A 17,981-nucleotide genomic window follows, 5' to 3' on the forward strand; every position below is an offset into this window, starting at 1 on the left:
TAATATAATAAACAAAAATGAATATGATTGATTTTACTAACCCTACAAGACGAGTGTGAATGTACATTTAATTTATGATTATTTTTTTTAGAAAATGTATTAGGTACATTTTAACTTTCGTAATTTTTACAACAAGCACAAAATACATTAGTCTTGTTTAAAAATTTAAACATTAAAAATAATTTATTATAATAAATGTATTCACTACCTATTTAGTTGGTATATAAACCATAAATTAATTTATCATTTAATTCACGGTCAACCCATAAAAACTATCTAAAGGATCATAAAATTAGTTAAGTAAATTATTAAAATGTTTGATATTGATTAAACTATTTTATTTGCAGCGTTTCCTTTAAGAGGACGCTACATGGACATTTGCCCTAGATAATAATCTTGAAATAAAATATTATAAGAGGTCATTTCACTCTAATTTTTAAACTAACGGAGGTAAACGTGATCTGCTGAGCGTACAATTCGCACTGTTAGTCAGAGACAATAAATGTCTGTACAATAGCTTGTGTTGTTTTTGTAATATAGTGTACCTATATTATCTACATTGAACACAAAGTAAACGTGTTTTTACCTGAAACGTAACATTATATTATTAATACATTTTTATGGCAATTCCTTAATTAATTTATGCATAATATGAGACTCGAGGGCGTATTTTAGGGGGGGGGCGAAGAGGGCATTCGACCCCCCCATAACTCGTATTTTTTCTATATAATACATTGATTTAATTAAAACAATTTCCGTTTGATAAATATCGTAAATCTCAATGGTATCGTACTTAACATAATAAGATTTTTATGCTTGCCAGCATATTTGTATATTTTTACGCTAAACAGTAATCATAATAATTGACCATATTATCTGTTTACATATTATATTACTATTTACTTGCTAATATTGGCCTAAAATATATTTTTGTAGATTGAAAGCATAGTTACGTTCCAGAATAGGCCAACATCGCTTAACAGGTTTGGCTTTGCTGCATGTTCACAGGCATATTGTTATATCAGTTGATGATATAATCGAAAAATTATCTAAAACGAAGAAAAGGAAAATTGAATTTGTTATTTGAGAATTTCAGTATTTGACTACTTACCAACCTAATGTTGGTATATATTTTATATATATATATATTATATATAATATATAGATTTAATTATTAAATATTGATTTAATAATTAAATCTGGTACTCATATTTTTATTTATTTACGTGAAAAAAGAAAAATTAGTTTCACCTCCTCTCCCCCTGGTCTTGACTCAAATACGCCCTTGATGAGACTGGGCGTAGAACATTATAATAAAGTACCTATTTAAATTTCACGGCGGTAACAAATTTATAATATAACTATTTAACATACATCAAAACAAAATTATTAACACACTAAAAAATTAAAAGATTAATACGATAGGCAAATACATTGCCATATTGAAATGTCACATACAAAATAGAAATTGGTTTGAACTACTTTAACGCATGTTCATAAAATGACAACTCACAAAATCGTTTTTGCATCCATTTTATTTTTATTGAATACAATTATTGCTTGTAGTCACTAGGTAGTAATACAGACTACCATTCAATAATATAGGTACCTAATATTATTGTATTTAATTATTTTGCCATATTGATATTATTGTATAATAATTAGGTTTTTTAAATACATTTGGAAATTTACAAGAACAAGACTCTGAAACACATGAATAGGAAGTACCATATCATAGTTCACAGACAACAGATAACTCAGTGCTCAGAAAAGCAACTTAGAAGTGCAGAAAAGTACTTAAAAAATAATAATAATTTTCTAAAAATGAATAAAAACTATATGATAGATTATTGTTTAATTAATAGAACCATCTCATAAAAAAAAAAATGCCTTAACAAATTTACTGTCCTCGTGTTAGATCAAATTAAAAGTTACCAGTTCTTAGAGTGACTTATTTTTATTTCCCACGCTAGTCATTCTTAATATATAGCCTTCATGTGGTTAATTTATTTATTCAATGTAAATAATTTTATTAGGGGCCTTAAGGTACAAATACTTCACTCAGGTATGTGAAATATAATTTAAAAAATATTTATCAATGTGTATTGTACGTACTGATAGTGTTTTCACTTGGAATTAATAAAATTAGTAGAAAAACAGATTGTAAACAACACGTTATGGGTGATAGTGCACTGAACGAGTTGGAGGTATGAAATATGAATATTATATGATTGCTACCTAGTACGAAATTAATTTAAAATATATACATATATTAAGAGTTATATAGTGAAATAATTAAATCTAGACCAAGAAATAAATAAGACATAGGTGACTTATAAGTTGGAAACATTAAATATAGGCAAACACATATTAGAGAGGGACGGGGGGGATTGCCCCCCACGTCTGTATAATATTCTATTTTAATAACAGCGAGACATAAATTTCCCGCATAAAATAAAATTTAAAATTATAAACGGTTTTTTTTTTAAATATAAGAGCATATACCGATTACCGGCGCTTATAATAAAAATGTATTATGTAGGATTTGGACTATTACTAAAAAAATAATTTAATCACCCCTATTTTTCGGTCATTCTGTTTTATGCAAAATGGAATTTAAAAAAATAACAGTAATTAACAAAGCTGCAGGTCTTGGCGTTTCGTTGAACATCAGAAACTACTTCAACAGGCCATGCCCAAAATAAAAACGGAAGCTAATGGGCGGTGGCGCCGTTGTCGACGGAGCTTACCTGTCCGGGGGGGCTTCGATAACGGAGGAAAACATCTGACCTTCATCAACAGGGTGAAGAGCGCGGACATATTGTGAGGGATGTCGGTGGTGCTGCGATGGAGCGGGACTGTCGTTCACGATGAGCTATCCATAGTCCATAGCCACCGTGGAACTGTTTTTAAGCCTCGTTATAATTGTACCACGGTAGGTAACTATGGAAAGTTTGGCATGTAGCGACGGATTGGCAACCGACGGCAGAGTTGCTTCCCAAACAACCCATGACCAATATTTCGTCCATGACTGCGTTCTACACTTTGTTCAAAGTACGTCCATCAATCTGCTTGACGCGGCGAATATGACAACCATGAACTAGGTATGAAGCAACGGATAGGCAAACCGACCATTGCACCATTTCGTACGCGGTGCCCTAACACAACGGATATCATTAGAAACAGTTCAACATAAATTTGTTAAATACTCGCATTTTTAATAAATACTTAAACATAGTATACTCGTAAATGATAACATCAAGGGTAGTAATAATACTAATAATAATAAACATATTATTTTAAAATATTTTTTATTTTTTAATATTTTTTCAAGTTATTGTACTAGATGATAGTTTTTAATCTATTTTGATTAAATTACTAACTATTTGATTTATAACATTTTCATTACATAATGAATCTAACAGTCTATGATTTATATCGGTATTTAAATCTGATTTCGAAGAACCTGAAGTATGGTTATGTCTGTGATATTTTGTGTCAAGCTCTACTTTAGATAAATATTGTTCTGGATCATAGGTTTTATATTGATATTTTATAAACGAAGTTGAATCTGGTTCTTTTGAATCTGTTATATTTACTTCATTTTGTATCTAAATAGTACAAATAAATAAATACCAAAAAAATTATGAACCGGATTTTTTTATACTACCATTTTAATGCTTTGGTCGATAAAATTAATTGACTCAGCTATCATGGATGGTGAAAATATCTAAAAAATGAATAACATTTGATTTAAAATTGTAAATATTTAATCAGTAATTATTATTCATAGACTCATAGTCAATAAAATACTTATCAATTACTTCATTTGGATTTAGTAATCTTGATTGAATATTCTCAGACACGCCAGAACATATACTGCTAGCCATAAAACGAACCACAGATTCATTTAACCGAGCCATGTTGTCATATTTAGGAGTCTGTATCCAAGTATTAATACTAATAGCAGTGGTTAAGTTTTCAACATAATGCCACCATTTATGTGGGACAATTAGTACATCGCCTGGAGATAAAACTACTGTCACACATCTACAAGCAACATCAATATCTGCAATGTAAAATATTATAAAGAACACATAATTTACAATATGTCGAATAATAACCCTACCTTTAATATTGTCTGGACATGAAAAGTTAATTTTGCTATAACAGCTCGACTCTTCATAAGGGATTCTAGATGGCTTCAGATATTTTCCCATTTCAGGTGGCATTAAAACCCAACGTTTTCTACCAAATAATTAAAGTTTAAAATCTATAGTCATATTTAACATTTAGCAGACATTTAATAATATATGTCAAACAAACTCGCTCTTCCCATCACAAGGTATTATATACCAAGAAAAATGAATTTTTTGAGAATGAATAACATGTAATTAGTAATTACATGGAAGTGAAACACTGTTTGACAGAATCATAATACCTAATATGTAAACAGCACCCTTGCCATTTCAAACAAGTCATTAAACTTTTTAATTTTGTTAAATAATAAAAAAATTACAAGTATTTTCTGTGATTACCTCCTAATGATTTGTGTTTGTATTTCTCTGCGGCAGAGCCACCAACCGCTAGTTTGTTTGACGTTAATTCTAGTATACAATTAAAACTATACAAACTTTATATTATTCAAAAATAGAAAAAATTTACATTTAATAAATAACATGTTTTGAACTAAAAAAAAATCAAAAAAATTGTAGGTATTATTATTATATTGTTAATAATAACAAATAACAACTTAATATGTATTATACTCGTGTAATTTTCTGTTTTATTGAAAAATATTAAAATGTTTTTATATCAAAAATTATCAACTAACTAACCTTCCATGAACTTGAGCCACTAAGTTAATACCATATAAGTCTTGATGACATGGTGTATGTGCACCAATACTTCCTATCCACAAGGTTGAATCTTTTGGACCTAAATTTTCATAACCAAATTTTTTCCATGATATTGACTAAAATAAAATAAACATGTTAAGTATCTAACTAAGTGTCTTAAGGAATTAAAAGGAACAAACTTTGAATATGTGTTCATCGACTGTCTTTCCAATGTGTTTATAATCAAAATATAACCAATTTCCACTGTTCTCAATATCTTTTGACATTTTTATAACTTCGCTGAACGAATGACTCTCATGCAAACACTTATTTTCCCATAAAGGTTCCTGCAAATAAATAAATTTAAACAATTAATATAATATTTGAAAATTAATATAATTAGTTAAATTTACTTTAGTGCATGTTATTCTTCCTTTTCTGCAGTCTAATAACTGGTGTTTAAATATATTGTTCCATTTGTCTAAATCCCATTTAAACAATTCCCAATCATCTAACATATCATTAAAAACAATCGGAACTCGAGATGATTCAATAAAGTTTTTAATGTTATCCATAATCAAATCTGCGAAAAAAAAAAATTAAATAGAAATATATGTATAATTAATTATTAATTAGGTTTCAACTAAACTGATATTGAATACTTTCTATTGAAATTTAATAAAATTATAGTAAGATCCACTGCCTAGGTATTATTTTTTTTTATATAGCTTAAGATCAAATAGTGTACAAAAATATAAAATATTATTTAGTTTCTCAATACTCTGACAATGTTTGATTTGGCCCATCACCAGTTTCTATATCTGAGATGGATACCTTTAATAATTTAAGATGGTTCATCATTATCTTTATATAAAATTCTAAACTAACTGCACAATTTTAATTTCATTGTATTTTGTGATCAGTGTACAATCTATGATAGTATTTAAATATATTTTTATTGCAATGTTGGCGGTGGTCCTAAACACAGGAGTAGTAAACAATTAATAATTTAAAAATAGATGTACTCTGAATATCATTAAATTATTAAAATAATGAGCCCATTCCTTAGGATTGAGATTTATGCTATAAAAGTGTTGGTTACGGTTTAAGGGAATGGTTAGATATCAAAATTATGTAGCCTCCATTGGCTGTTAAGTACTTATAGTTATTCGTCAGAAAATCAGAATATTATCTTTCTCACGATTTTAGGATTAAAAATGCATTAAATGTCTAACAGTTAAACAGTAAACATTTAAACTCACCTAACGAGGTAGATACTTGTTAATGTTCGTGGAATCAATATATTACATATAACTTTTTTTAATAATAACGAACAACACAATTTATTAACAAACTATTCATTTTATTTTTCAATAATAATAAATAATGATAAAATATACAAAACAATAAAATGTGTAATGCATAACAGAAGTCATTTGTCACTTTGTCAATAAGTATTGAGAAAAAAAAATTGACTAAATGAGAAATGATAATCCCGAATTCCTGAATAAATCCTCTGAAAATAGTAAATACCGAAATCTGAAAATCTGAGTGATATCTACTATCATTGAACAAAATTATCAAGCCGGTATCTATAGTCTGTTCCACAGAGTAATTACTCTATGGCCTGTTCAAAATGAGATCGGTACACTCAGTTCAGTATAGGTGTCAGGTACCACCTACTGCGCATGGGCGTGGCTTTGTGCTGCAGCATGGTCGGAGGTGGTCTGCGCGCCGCCGACGAAAACCGGTCGCCGCCGTGTACCGATCTCATTTTGAACCGAGTAATGAGTATAGACAGTTGTAAATGATAATTTTACTCCATTGAGTAAGTTCATTGACCCTCAGATTAAAGACAAATTATTGTTATGTTGGCACTTACATAAAATATTAACTAGATGAGAACAACTTGTCTTTACAAATTAATGTAGAATAGTAATAAACTAATAAATTAGTATAGTAGAATGTATTATGTAACATAGCCATGTAGCTAGTACTATCATCCAAAATTGATGGTATACTAGTCACTAGAACATATAATATTATGTAACATACTAACCTATTCACAACAAGGGAACTTGTTGAGTTGTGGCTAGTAATAATTATAAATTTGTGTAGTTAGGTCTTAGGTCATTAAGAGTTTAGGACTTGGGAGTTGGTAAGAACTGAGGATAATATTAAAAAGATTACAAATTAATCATTTTTTTTCTCAGTTTGTTTATAAATCAATATTCATAACTCATAAGATGCAATGTTACATCATATAGGCCAATTATTTATTAATATTATTAATATTTAATTACTTGTTTCAATTCCAAAATTAAATTTTAAATGATGTTATTACATTGGAATTCAGGATCAAATCTTGAAATTCATAAGACAAAAACTCGATTAAACAAAGAACACATTTTCAATTAACTGAAAAGTTATAACTTTATTTTAAGATAATGCAATAACAATAAAGAGCAGAAAACATTTTAACATCATATATACATATATAGTTAAAAATAATTTGTCTTTTTTTTATTGTAACAATAACAAACTTTTAACAAATTAGGTATTGAAGTAATCACAGTTTAAATCTTTTTAATGTACAATTTTCAACTCATTAAATGTTTTGATGAGCATTGAAAAGAGACTATAAAAATAATAAGTTTTACCCTCCATTAAAGGTTATTTATTTGTTAGAATATTATATTTTTCAGTAGGTAGTATAAAGGTCATTAAACATAACATTTTGATAATTTGTTTTACGATAGATAACAGTTCATGATTAGTTAAAAAGTTAAGATTATTCCTATTCAGTCATTTTTGTTCTCATATGTACTTTCATATATATTTTTTTAAATTAAAATACATTATACACTTAAATACATACTTATGTTATAACTAAACATGAATATTTGATAAAAAAAAACTTGTACGCACAGGAATATAACAATTTACAAATTTAAAATAAAGTTCATATTATTATTATCAACATTGTAAACTATAAATTTAATAATTTTATTAGAAATAATATAACATACTATATAAAAATGAATAACACATAAATTGGCCAATGTAATATATATATATATATATATATATAAAAAAACATATGCAAAGGAGAGACTATAAAGAAGTTGTAAACAAGGCAAGTTTTTTGAGGCAGAGAAGTATTGTTGACTAATATATAGGTAATATTAGTGCACATTAGTGTTACCACTTTAATTTATTTTATATGACAATTGTCTGTTATGGAAATATCTATACTCATAGAAAATGTCATTATTTTAAACAAAAATTAAATAATAACTAAAAATTGGAATTTATCCAAAATTGGTTTTTAAAGTGATGTGGTCAAAGTTAAGTTTAGGATTCAATAATAACAACTAGAATAAATTATTATATAATGTAATAGAATAATAATGAACTACTGTTATAGTTATGGAATAACTATATACAAATAATCAAATTAGGACTGTGAATTGTGATAATCAATTAAAATATATGTGAACCTAGTATTAAATAATGAAGTTAAATAAACCATACTATTAGATTAGGTAATTAAAACTAGTAATAACCAATAACATAAATATAAATTATCATTTAAATACAATATAACTGTTTGAAATAAATTGCACCATTTAACAGACTTTATGACTAACACTAGAACCTTATACTGACTTAATTGTATGCCATTTTCTAATACTAAATGAACAAACGAATAAAAGCTCAGTTTCTAGAATTATCACAGAAGAAAAATCATAAGTTGTAGATTGTAGTAAATGTATATTTTGGGAATTGGGTATATATCACATATTTTTTTTTATACTACCCAATTCCAGCACCTGTATTTACATATCACAGCAATGGATTACCCTGGATATTCAAGAGTGGCCACTTAAAATAAAATGTATATAATAAAAAAAATTCTTTATGCTTAACCACAAAATGTAACAATAGTCATGGACAGGCAGTTTTATCAAGTCTTATAGAAAATCACTTAAGCAATTTTAATTAGTGTAAACGCGAGTATTATAACTAAATATTATATCTATAATAAAAAGGACACTATTAATGCAGTCATTCATTAAATGTAAATATAATTCCTAGTCAAAAAAAAAATAGAAGCTTACGTTCATTAAGTATAATTCAGTTCTTGGTACAAAAATTTGGGATTTATATTTGACTAATAAAAATAATTTGGTCGAACTGTGGAATTGTGAATATAACTTTGCATAAAATAATTGTTCAACATAGATTTTTTCTTACTTTTATGTAATATATATTAGATAAATTATGTACCTAAAAATATATGTTTATATGTATAAAAATATTTTATGTTAATAACGATCGAATTGAAAGAACTAATTTTAATTGTTTATTCTATGTGCTGGCAGTTGGATGTATGCGCTTTGTATGTCGCATTAGTGATGATTTCTGAGTAAACTCAATACCACATTCTTCGCACTTCAGTCGTTCACCAGTGTGGATCAGTTCATGTTTCTTAACTATAGCTTTGGCCCCATAAGTTTTACCACAAAAACGACAGGCGTATGATTTTTCACCTCCATTCATCCTGACTTGTATGACATCTTCTTGATGGTCACCATGCATAGCCTCCATGTGTATGTCCAATGATTCTTTAGTGGTGAATACAGCTTCACATTGTTCACATGCCAATTTGTCTTTATGTTCAGCTGCATGCAATTGCAATGTGTTCAGATCATCAAATGACTTATTGCAAGCTGTACACTTGTACTGAGCCACCTCTGAGTGGAGCTTGGCATGTCTCTGCAATAATGTAAATCGATTGAATTCGCGACCACAAATAGAACATGCGCAATTGTATTCATCTGAATGACTTTTCATGTGTAGTGCAAGACTGCAGTTACGATAAAATTTGCGTCCACATAAATTACATTCACATGTTTTTTCAATAGTGTGAAAAGCAACAGTATGTTGCCAGAGAGCACCACGGTTGCTGAATTTATTTGGACAATATTCACATGAAAATGGAAAAAGAATTTCTGGTCGTTGTGTTCCTATATTCCAGGGTTCTACAGCAGGTTTTGGAATGTCTTCATCGTCAGAGTAAACAGCTTCAACACTTGTCATCATGTCGCGAATATCTACTTCAGATACTTCATTTTCTGTAGCTTTTAACTGCATCACAAAATAAAATACAAAATACAAATCTGATATTACACTATACATTATTGATTCAAACTAACATAAATGAAACTTTATACAATTTTTACAAATTCATTCTATTATTTTAGTGTAAATAACAATTTCATACATTTTTTACAATATACAATCATCAACTATAATAATTTAATATTTGTACAAGGGGTTGAAAAGGCAGGTCTCCACTTGCAAGTATTATACAATATTTTACCTGTTTTTCAACTGCAAATTTGTTTTGATAATTTGTTAAGTTACGGTTTCTAATAGTTAAACTTTTTTCATTGTGATGTCTGTAAAAGATAAAAATCAAGCATATTTAAAAAATATTAAAAATAAAAATAGATAATCGAAATTAAAAATTATATTCTAATCTAGTCTTAGATAATATAATATTGTAAGCATTGATAATTTCATAATGAATACAATTTTAATATTGTGCAAAAAACTAAAAACTAAATGATTAAAAATAACATGTTACAAGCTGTGTATATTATTTTTATTTAGTATCCTTTACTAATATTCATTCAAAGCAGAAACAGAATAATCAAATTTTTATAAATTCACAACTACTGTATGCCAATGTGTTGACTCAATCTTACAATTGTACAAAATTACAAATTTGTGTCCAGCAGTTCTAATTTTTTGTTGGCTTTTTACAATATTTAAATTTTCAATCATATAAGTAAAACATAGTATTAACATTTAAAAATGTTTATAACTATCTTAAATAGTAAAAATATCAAAAAACCAACAAGAGAAGGCAGATAACGTTCTTATCTTTAAGTATGAATGTAGCACAATTTACTCATAAAAGTTAATATCACAGAATTGGAACTTTTAATTAATTTTGTGATAGGTTTATAAAATAAAAATTGTAATAATGCATGTGGGTGTGATGTACCTACTCTTAATTGATCATAATTGCAATCAGTGAATTCATAATAAAGAATAGGCATGTTTCCTATAATAAACTGGTAAAATATGGAGAAAACCATGTCCTATACAAGCAGTTAATATTTTTGATCATTCTATTTTTGGATTTAAAAATTGGGAATTTGAACTTGTCATTTCAAAAAATTACTAAATTAGGTTTACCTAGTATAAGATTTAGATATTAAAAATATTTCAATAGCTTTAGGTACTTACATAGAATTTTTATTAGGTTTATTTGAAATTTCAATGGTACATTCAGCTAATAGTGTAGCTGGTAGTTTGATTGGAAAATCATTGGAAGTATATATACCTTTGCGTCCAGAATGTCCATTTTCTGACTTAACTTGCCTGAAACCCGAATAAACACAATTCACTGATAATTGAACATTAAATAAAAATTGTTTGCAAACATGTATCATGCATTAAAGAAATTGTTTCACTTACTTGAAATTGGAATTTGTGTATATAGGAATTATTGTGGTCTCCGACTCTAATGCTCGTTTCATTGATTTTGACATTGATGGAATTGTCGCCACGGTTTGGTTTTTTTTAACACCATTGGAATCATTAATTACAACGTTTAACAATTGCGACGGCATTATGCCCAACTCAATATTATTTTCTGTTTTGACATTTGACGTCATTACAATAATAATTTGGATTGTAAAAAAAAAACGCTGTCAAATGTGGAGAAGAATTTATAACAATATTTAAGCTAAGTGGCAGACTATTGCTGCGAAGAGACAAGTTGAAAGAATCAGAATTTGAAAATTTTAAATACGACAGCGAAATCTATTAGGTTTAATGTGATAATCGAAGACTTAATAGGTAACGCACTTTGAAAAACGTAATTTAGAATAGAAGAATGTAAAAGTAATCTTTATTCTTTTGTACTTTAATCGGGTGAGCTCACATTTTTGTCCACATCCACAAAATTACATAAGCGCTACATTCTGAGAAAAACTAAAAAGTAACCAAAAAAAATAAAATTAACCACTTGATTGATAAAAAATAATTGTATATTGTACATTTGTACATATATTTTACATTATTTTATTTTTGTACGATTAATAAAAGTAACGGGATTTTGTCAGCTGTTTATTTAGAAATTAGATATTAGATATCGTTACATAATAATATTATCTATGCACTGATAAAGTGATAAATTTATTTTGATTAGAGTTCAATTAAATTGGGTTTACAGTGGACAGTGGTTATACTAAGGCCCGGTCGTATAAATCGACAAGTCGTTCATTTAAATTTTAAAAATTAAAAATTTAATTGTACAACAAGTATTGAGTAATTAAAAAATGTTCAAAAATTGAAATCCTAGTTTTTATCTGTTCTGATACATCTACTGGAAGTTATAATATGGATCGAAAAACACCGGAACTGCGACCAGCTATAAACGAATACTTCAAGGATCCATCGCCATCGTCGAACTTGTTCGATAATATATCATCTCACGCTGCAACCGACAGCAAACGAGAAGAACCTGCAGTTTGTCGTATATTTCAACAGATTGAAACAAAAAAAACCGATATATTTGACATAATCAAACCTCTAGAGGATAGTCATAATAATAGTCCGGCATTTGATATCCAAGAACGTTAGTTTCAATATTTACTATAGTTAAATACTTAAGTAGTAGCTACCAACCTTTATTTTCTTTTTCTTTGCGACACCGTCACATGGGGACTGTATTGTTTGCACACAATGATTGAACCTCAAGCAGCTCTGATATTAGTACCTACTAGCCATCATAATAGTTACATTATTATCATAGTTCAAATTTGATACCTTGTAAATTACTTGTAATCAATTACTATACTTGTTCAAGTATTCTAAGTATTATCATACTGTTTGCTAATTATTTTAGGTATACATGGCATATCATTAACATTAGATATTTCTATGTTATCTTATACATTCTCATCTAAATATTAGTAAATGTCATATTTTATTTCAAGAATTTTTTTTTCCGGGTTCTTTGTTGGAAGATTTTTCCCCAAGGAATATTATTTTGCTTACTAAAAATTAAAATCACACTTATACTCATCAGTGTGTGAATTATTTTCAAATAATTATTGACTAGATTTGGTATTCAGTTTTGTAAGATTTATCTTGTATATCAAACTAACTATTGGCTTTCATGTTGAGGTTATCTTAAAAGTTAAAATGTATATTTTTACAGCAACATTCCCAAATACTGGAAATAACAGTGTTGATCCTATGAATATATTCAATCATGAGTATGAATTATCTTCAGTTCCAGCCGAAGATGAAAGACGGCGATTTGCTTGGATACCATCTGTTAAAACAAAAAATACACTTGAAAAGGCTTCACAAATGAATCATACATTGCCCAGAGACATGTTAACCATGCCTGGTGTTGAAAATGTTAATTTTGTATGTGCTTTACCTATATAATAATAATTATATTTAATACATTAATTGTAATATTGGTTTGTTTCAATATTTTGTGTAGACTATTAAATTATATGAAAACCTATTGTCATACCTTGGCGAAACTGAGGCAGCTGCATTTAAAAGTAAAACAATTGATGAAGTTACACAGGATGAACAAGGTTTGAAATTGTTGATTGAAGAGAGCAACTTTTCTGAAGCATTAAACTTGACAACTCGATTGTTGGCAATGTATGGTCAAGGTCCTGGGCAAGTGGGCTGTCCAAGTAAACATACAAAAACTTCACTTCAGGTAATGTTTAATCCTTAAATAGTATATTTTGTATTTGATAATAATAGCAGAATTTTAGTTGTGGTTCACGAGATTTGCACTGCTAGTGAAAATTTGTGCATGGAAAATCATTAGCAAAGAAGCATTGGCTTGGGATAATTTAGATCATCCAGATCTTTACATACAATGGTATAAGGAACTGTATGGTAACAAATATGGGACACTTGTGCCATTTAGTTTTAGGCTTATACTTGCTGAGCTACCCCAGTATGTAATTACATCAGCTAATGTTTATACTAAACTATTCGAAGTACTCGTTGGTGTTAGAAAAGTAAGAATTTGAATGGATATATTTAGGTTAATAGTTATATTTGCTTTTTTATGTTTAGATCATATCAAATTTAGATAATGGACTTACCGAAGATGGTAGAAATGTAGAGTTGACAATTCAAGACCGAAACACTTCAAAATTGCTTTGGTTCTCAAGAGAAGCAAGAGTTATACATTCAATTATTAACTGTGCTGTAAACCAAAAGGTAGAACAAAAAAAAAAATTATTTTGAAAAAAATCTAATTTATATTTTTAGGATTTTAAGCTCGCAATTAAATTATTAAAAGATCTCATTGAAACTCCACGATTGAAATACACAATTGAACACTCTCGATCACTCTTATCTGCATTGGGCCGTATTTATTTACAAGTTGGTGATCTCAAAGCTCATGGATACTTTCTTAAATCATCTCAACTGAAACCTCAATCACTGTTAGTATTTTTATATGAGTCAATCAACTAAATTATATGTATTATATTTATCACTTAATAACATATTATTTTATATATAGAAAAATATTGGGTGAAAATAAAGCTGATTATCGTGAATTAATAGATGCTGCTTTATTAGCCATTGCTCAAAATAATTACAAAGAAGCTTATAAACATTTTGAAAATGCATACATAATGGACTCAAATAAAGTCATGGTAGTAAATAATTGCTCTTTTATAATTCATTAAATATTATTTTTTAAATGTTAGGATAAATAATAAATACCTGTGCATATTATGTTACAGGCTTTAAATAACATGGCTACATGTTTATTTTATGAAGGACAACTAAATAATGCAATAACACTGTTAGAAGATGCTGTACAAAAATTTCCAGATTTAGCATTAAATGATAGTTTATTATCCAACATATGTTGTTTTTATCAGTTTCAAAATTCTGCATCCAATAAACAGAGACTACTCAAGTATCATATTATTTCAAAGTATAAAAACAGTGTTCCCGATATTATAAATTAAGTTACCTACTTAATTTGTTAAATTATGTGATGTTAAAATATCAACAAAAAAATTTGTTATTTATTATTAATCTATTGATTTTAATTAAATGTTTTCTATGTTTATGATTTTAATTTATCTCATTTTTATTTTAATATTATATTTTTGTTAAAAAAATTCTCTTCGAAATTATTATATTATTATTGTATTATAATTATAGATATTCAATAGGATATTTATGATTGAAAAATAGGGATAACTTCCTAATCTTGATTAAATCTTATTAACTGGTTACAGCTGTGCTTTTATTTGGAGAGGATGAAGCACCTTTACTACCTTTAGTACTTTTACTATATGTATTTTTATTTTGAGAGCAAATTATTAACTAATGGTTTAATTTATTATCATTAGGAGGTAAACAATATTTGGTTAATTTCTTTTTTTAATTTTCATGATGGTCCAAATGTGTTTTTTACGGAAAGAAAATTGGAAAAATTGACTGAAAAAAGTGATCACATAGAGATTTATAGATCTATGTTGGAAATCAAACATTTTATTTTGTTTATAAATGATTGCTATTAGTTATATTTTACAGATTATAATGTAATTTTTGAAGAAATAATAAGTAGATAGTAGATTCCTTGAGGGTAGGAGGAGTTATAACACTTATAACTTATTTTTCAACCCCTATAAGTAGCTAAAAGCATTGATAATATCAATGCTAAAAGTGATTACACGTATGATTATTTGTTGCTTATTTAAATGGTTGCCAATAGTTACTTATTATATTTTTTTAATGGGTAGAAATATTAAAAAATAACAACAATTTTCTTACAAATTATTTATATGAAAAAATTAATTTTTTGCAAGGCCAACGCCGGTGGGACAGTCGGGTCAGTCATTGTCATAGGCACAACCTGTGATCCTTGAGGAGCAAGGTACACAATGTTAACCATAGTCCTTCCCCAAGTTTTTTAGTTTAGAATATCAAATTTTGTGCTTCTGATACAATTCTAGTCCCCTCTAGAAAAATGTACTTAATTGCGGCTATGCATATCATGTTGTTGTTGTGATACAAATAATATTATAATATCGCATCAACCAACACTTTTCCTTAGTAATAGGAGATTTTTAATAAAGGCTTAGGAGTTAGACACTGATATCCACGTTATTCTCCGCCAAATACTATTGGTAATTATCTAATCCGTGCACGTCAAGATCATGACCATTTATCCGTCTAAAATTTATATCCGTCCATATATTTGATCATGATCTTAACTTAAGCGAAGTATAATAAATACTATTTGACCTAACCTAACTAATTTATATTAACCATAAGTTAGGTTAGACTTTAATTGGGTTTGATTAGGTTGGTTTGCAATGTTTAAATGGACGTTTCATCCCTGATTTGCTGTCTCTGTCAAAATATTTAAGATTACTCTCAGGTCGATGAAAAATTAAAATTAAAATTGAAGATTTTATTTTTCAGTTTTTTGACGTTGAGTAAAAGTTATGAATTCGGAGATTGCCTTTTTTACCTATTTTTAGCGTTATCCCTGGTTGGAAAGTGAATTTGGTTGAAACTTTATGTGATTAAAAAAAAAAAATTAAGGAAAAGCGGGGATTTTTAAGCAAAGCCAGTTTTCAACAAATTTTGGTTTAACTCTAAAAATAGGTAATACATAATATTTTCATCGAATACTTATATACACAATTTTTTCATATTAAGCATAGGACGTTTTGACATAGGTTTGAGTGGTTTGATTAGGCAAAATAAAAAAATAAAAATAGTAATAACAATACCGTATATTATAATAAAAAATAGTTTTGAATCTCCAAAATTGGATAATTATGTTATAAAATATATAAATTCATAATTTTCTATACTTAGTTATCCATGATTTAAACATTTAAAGAAGGTTTCTCGAAAGTATAGTTCATATTGTAGCATACAATTTAAAAAATATTTAAATACAGTTTTTTTATATACCTATATTTTAATTTTTAAGTTCAAATTTTGACGAATTTAAATATTTAAACAAAGAATAATTTTAATAATAATTTAGCTAATTAAAAATATTATTATCGATATTTGAAACTTTTAAAGAATATAATTGTATAGTATACAAATAATGACTTTGTTAAATGCAGTTTTATTTGTTAAAAATTTACTCAACTTACTTATATTGTATTACTAATATCTAGTAATTGTAAAATGAGTTACTTAATATAGGTTCTAAAAAAATAAATATACTTAGTAACATTATAGGCTGGCAGATCGTCTCCTCTCAGCGTTTTTCGTATATACAATAATTTTATATCATTGAATTTAAATTTAACTTATCCGTTACAGCAGCTTTTTTAGACACCAAAATTAGGTAGCTAGTTGTACTGCAGATCGGTGTCCACCAGGCACTTACCCGCTCTTTATTACGAACAAAGTGTGTATCAATGTCATCCAACATGTAACAGTCAATTATTAAAAAAAATTATAAAATACCAATATTTGGTATTTTTAAGAATAATAGCAAGTAAAAGTATTTAGAAATTTAAAAAAATATTATTTTAAATTTTAATACATAATAATATAATATATCATATTACAATGTATATGCCGCAGTAATAGAACTATACCATTAGGTATTAACCTATGTCCAATATTATATATATATATATAATATATTATCTATATTTAATTTTTAAAGTATTCTTATTTAAGAATATCATTGAACCGTTTCTAATTTAGAAATATTTGAAAAATTAAATTACTTCGGATTTAGAATAAACAGTTTACTTAACATCACTAGCCGGCGTTATGATACAATAATGTATTTTATATATATACCCCCCAATTCCTGATATCCGTTTTTCGCGTGGTTAGGCGGAAGGTTAACTACAATAATATAATATACTATACATAGTTATATAGATCAGACTGATCAGCGACTGGGTCCACCTCGCGTATACCGATACAGAATATTTTGTCACTAGAATGCGTTGAGTCGCTAATGGGTGGCTGTGGGTGTGAGAGGGCGCGAGGAGATGGGTCGCCCGCTTT

At 27.6% G+C, this 17,981-nt stretch overlaps 3 protein-coding genes across 4 annotated transcripts; 1 reads left to right on the forward strand and 2 right to left on the reverse strand.

Annotated features, from left to right (window-relative positions):
* Positions 1-140: 140 nt before the first annotated feature.
* On the reverse strand, positions 141-6,455 carry HSPBAP1 (HSPB1 associated protein 1). Of its 2 annotated transcripts, XM_089223957.1 has the most exons (9): positions 6,101-6,455; positions 5,252-5,421; positions 5,039-5,185; positions 4,839-4,975; positions 4,130-4,248; positions 3,825-4,069; positions 3,671-3,730; positions 3,384-3,611; positions 141-3,158 (listed from the first exon to the last, which is right to left on the reverse strand). In XM_089223957.1, exons 2-9 carry the CDS (start codon positions 5,411-5,413, stop codon positions 3,039-3,041), a joined length of 1,218 nt encoding a protein of 405 aa, XP_089080083.1. In that variant the 5' UTR covers positions 5,414-5,421; positions 6,101-6,455; the 3' UTR covers positions 141-3,038. The 2 variants fall into 2 exon arrangements, with proteins under 2 accessions (XP_089080083.1, XP_089080084.1); XM_089223958.1 differs by lacking the exon at positions 141-3,158 and having other exon boundaries at positions 3,295-3,611; positions 6,101-6,447.
* A 790-nt stretch (positions 6,456-7,245) lies between these two features.
* Positions 7,246-12,046, reverse strand: LOC107161691 (uncharacterized). The gene is made up of 4 exons (XM_015508201.2): positions 11,391-12,046; positions 11,160-11,294; positions 10,225-10,303; positions 7,246-9,989 (listed from the first exon to the last, which is right to left on the reverse strand). Exons 1-4 carry the CDS (start codon positions 11,588-11,590, stop codon positions 9,210-9,212), a joined length of 1,194 nt encoding a protein of 397 aa, XP_015363687.1. The 5' UTR covers positions 11,591-12,046; the 3' UTR covers positions 7,246-9,209.
* Positions 12,047-12,160: 114 nt separating this feature from the next.
* On the forward strand, positions 12,161-15,057 carry LOC107161693 (trafficking protein particle complex subunit 12). The gene is made up of 8 exons (XM_015508203.2): positions 12,161-12,555; positions 13,141-13,355; positions 13,435-13,665; positions 13,724-13,975; positions 14,034-14,180; positions 14,232-14,407; positions 14,488-14,623; positions 14,714-15,057. The coding sequence occupies exons 1-8, from the start codon at positions 12,318-12,320 to the stop codon at positions 14,942-14,944; spliced, it is 1,626 nt and encodes a 541-aa protein (XP_015363689.2). The 5' UTR covers positions 12,161-12,317; the 3' UTR covers positions 14,945-15,057.
* Positions 15,058-17,981: the final 2,924 nt, after the last annotated feature.

The sequence above is a fragment of the Diuraphis noxia genome, unplaced genomic scaffold, assembly GCF_037042655.1.
Source record: "Diuraphis noxia isolate RWA-SAM2 unplaced genomic scaffold, SU_Dnox_SAM2 contig0003, whole genome shotgun sequence".
NCBI lineage: Eukaryota > Metazoa > Arthropoda > Insecta > Hemiptera > Aphididae > Diuraphis > Diuraphis noxia.

What these genes read in the sequence shown, in the direction of transcription:
- LOC107161691 (XM_015508201.2), bottom strand. Translation starts at nt 11,590, where the DNA reads ATGACGTCAAATGTCAAAACAGAAAATAATATTGAGTTGGGCATAATG. An exon ending in TACACAAATTCCAATTTCAA is followed by an intron (nt 11,295 to 11,390) that starts GTAAGTGAAACA and finishes TTCGGGTTTCAG; the next exon opens with GCAAGTTAAGTCAGAAAATG. An exon ending in AAACCTAATAAAAATTCTAT is followed by an intron (nt 10,304 to 11,159) that starts GTAAGTACCTAA and finishes TATCTTTTACAG; the next exon opens with ACATCACAATGAAAAAAGTT.
- LOC107161693 (XM_015508203.2), top strand. Translation starts at nt 12,318, where the DNA reads ATGGATCGAAAAACACCGGAACTGCGACCAGCTATAAACGAATACTTC. An exon ending in GTGTTGAAAATGTTAATTTT is followed by an intron (nt 13,356 to 13,434) that starts GTATGTGCTTTA and finishes TATTTTGTGTAG; the next exon opens with ACTATTAAATTATATGAAAA. An exon ending in TACTCGTTGGTGTTAGAAAA is followed by an intron (nt 13,976 to 14,033) that starts GTAAGAATTTGA and finishes TTTTATGTTTAG; the next exon opens with ATCATATCAAATTTAGATAA.
- HSPBAP1 (XM_089223957.1), bottom strand. Translation starts at nt 5,413, where the DNA reads ATGGATAACATTAAAAACTTTATTGAATCATCTCGAGTTCCGATTGTT. An exon ending in TCGATGAACACATATTCAAA is followed by an intron (nt 4,976 to 5,038) that starts GTTTGTTCCTTT and finishes ATTTTATTTTAG; the next exon opens with TCAATATCATGGAAAAAATT. An exon ending in GATTACTAAATCCAAATGAA is followed by an intron (nt 3,731 to 3,824) that starts GTAATTGATAAG and finishes TTCATTTTTTAG; the next exon opens with ATATTTTCACCATCCATGAT.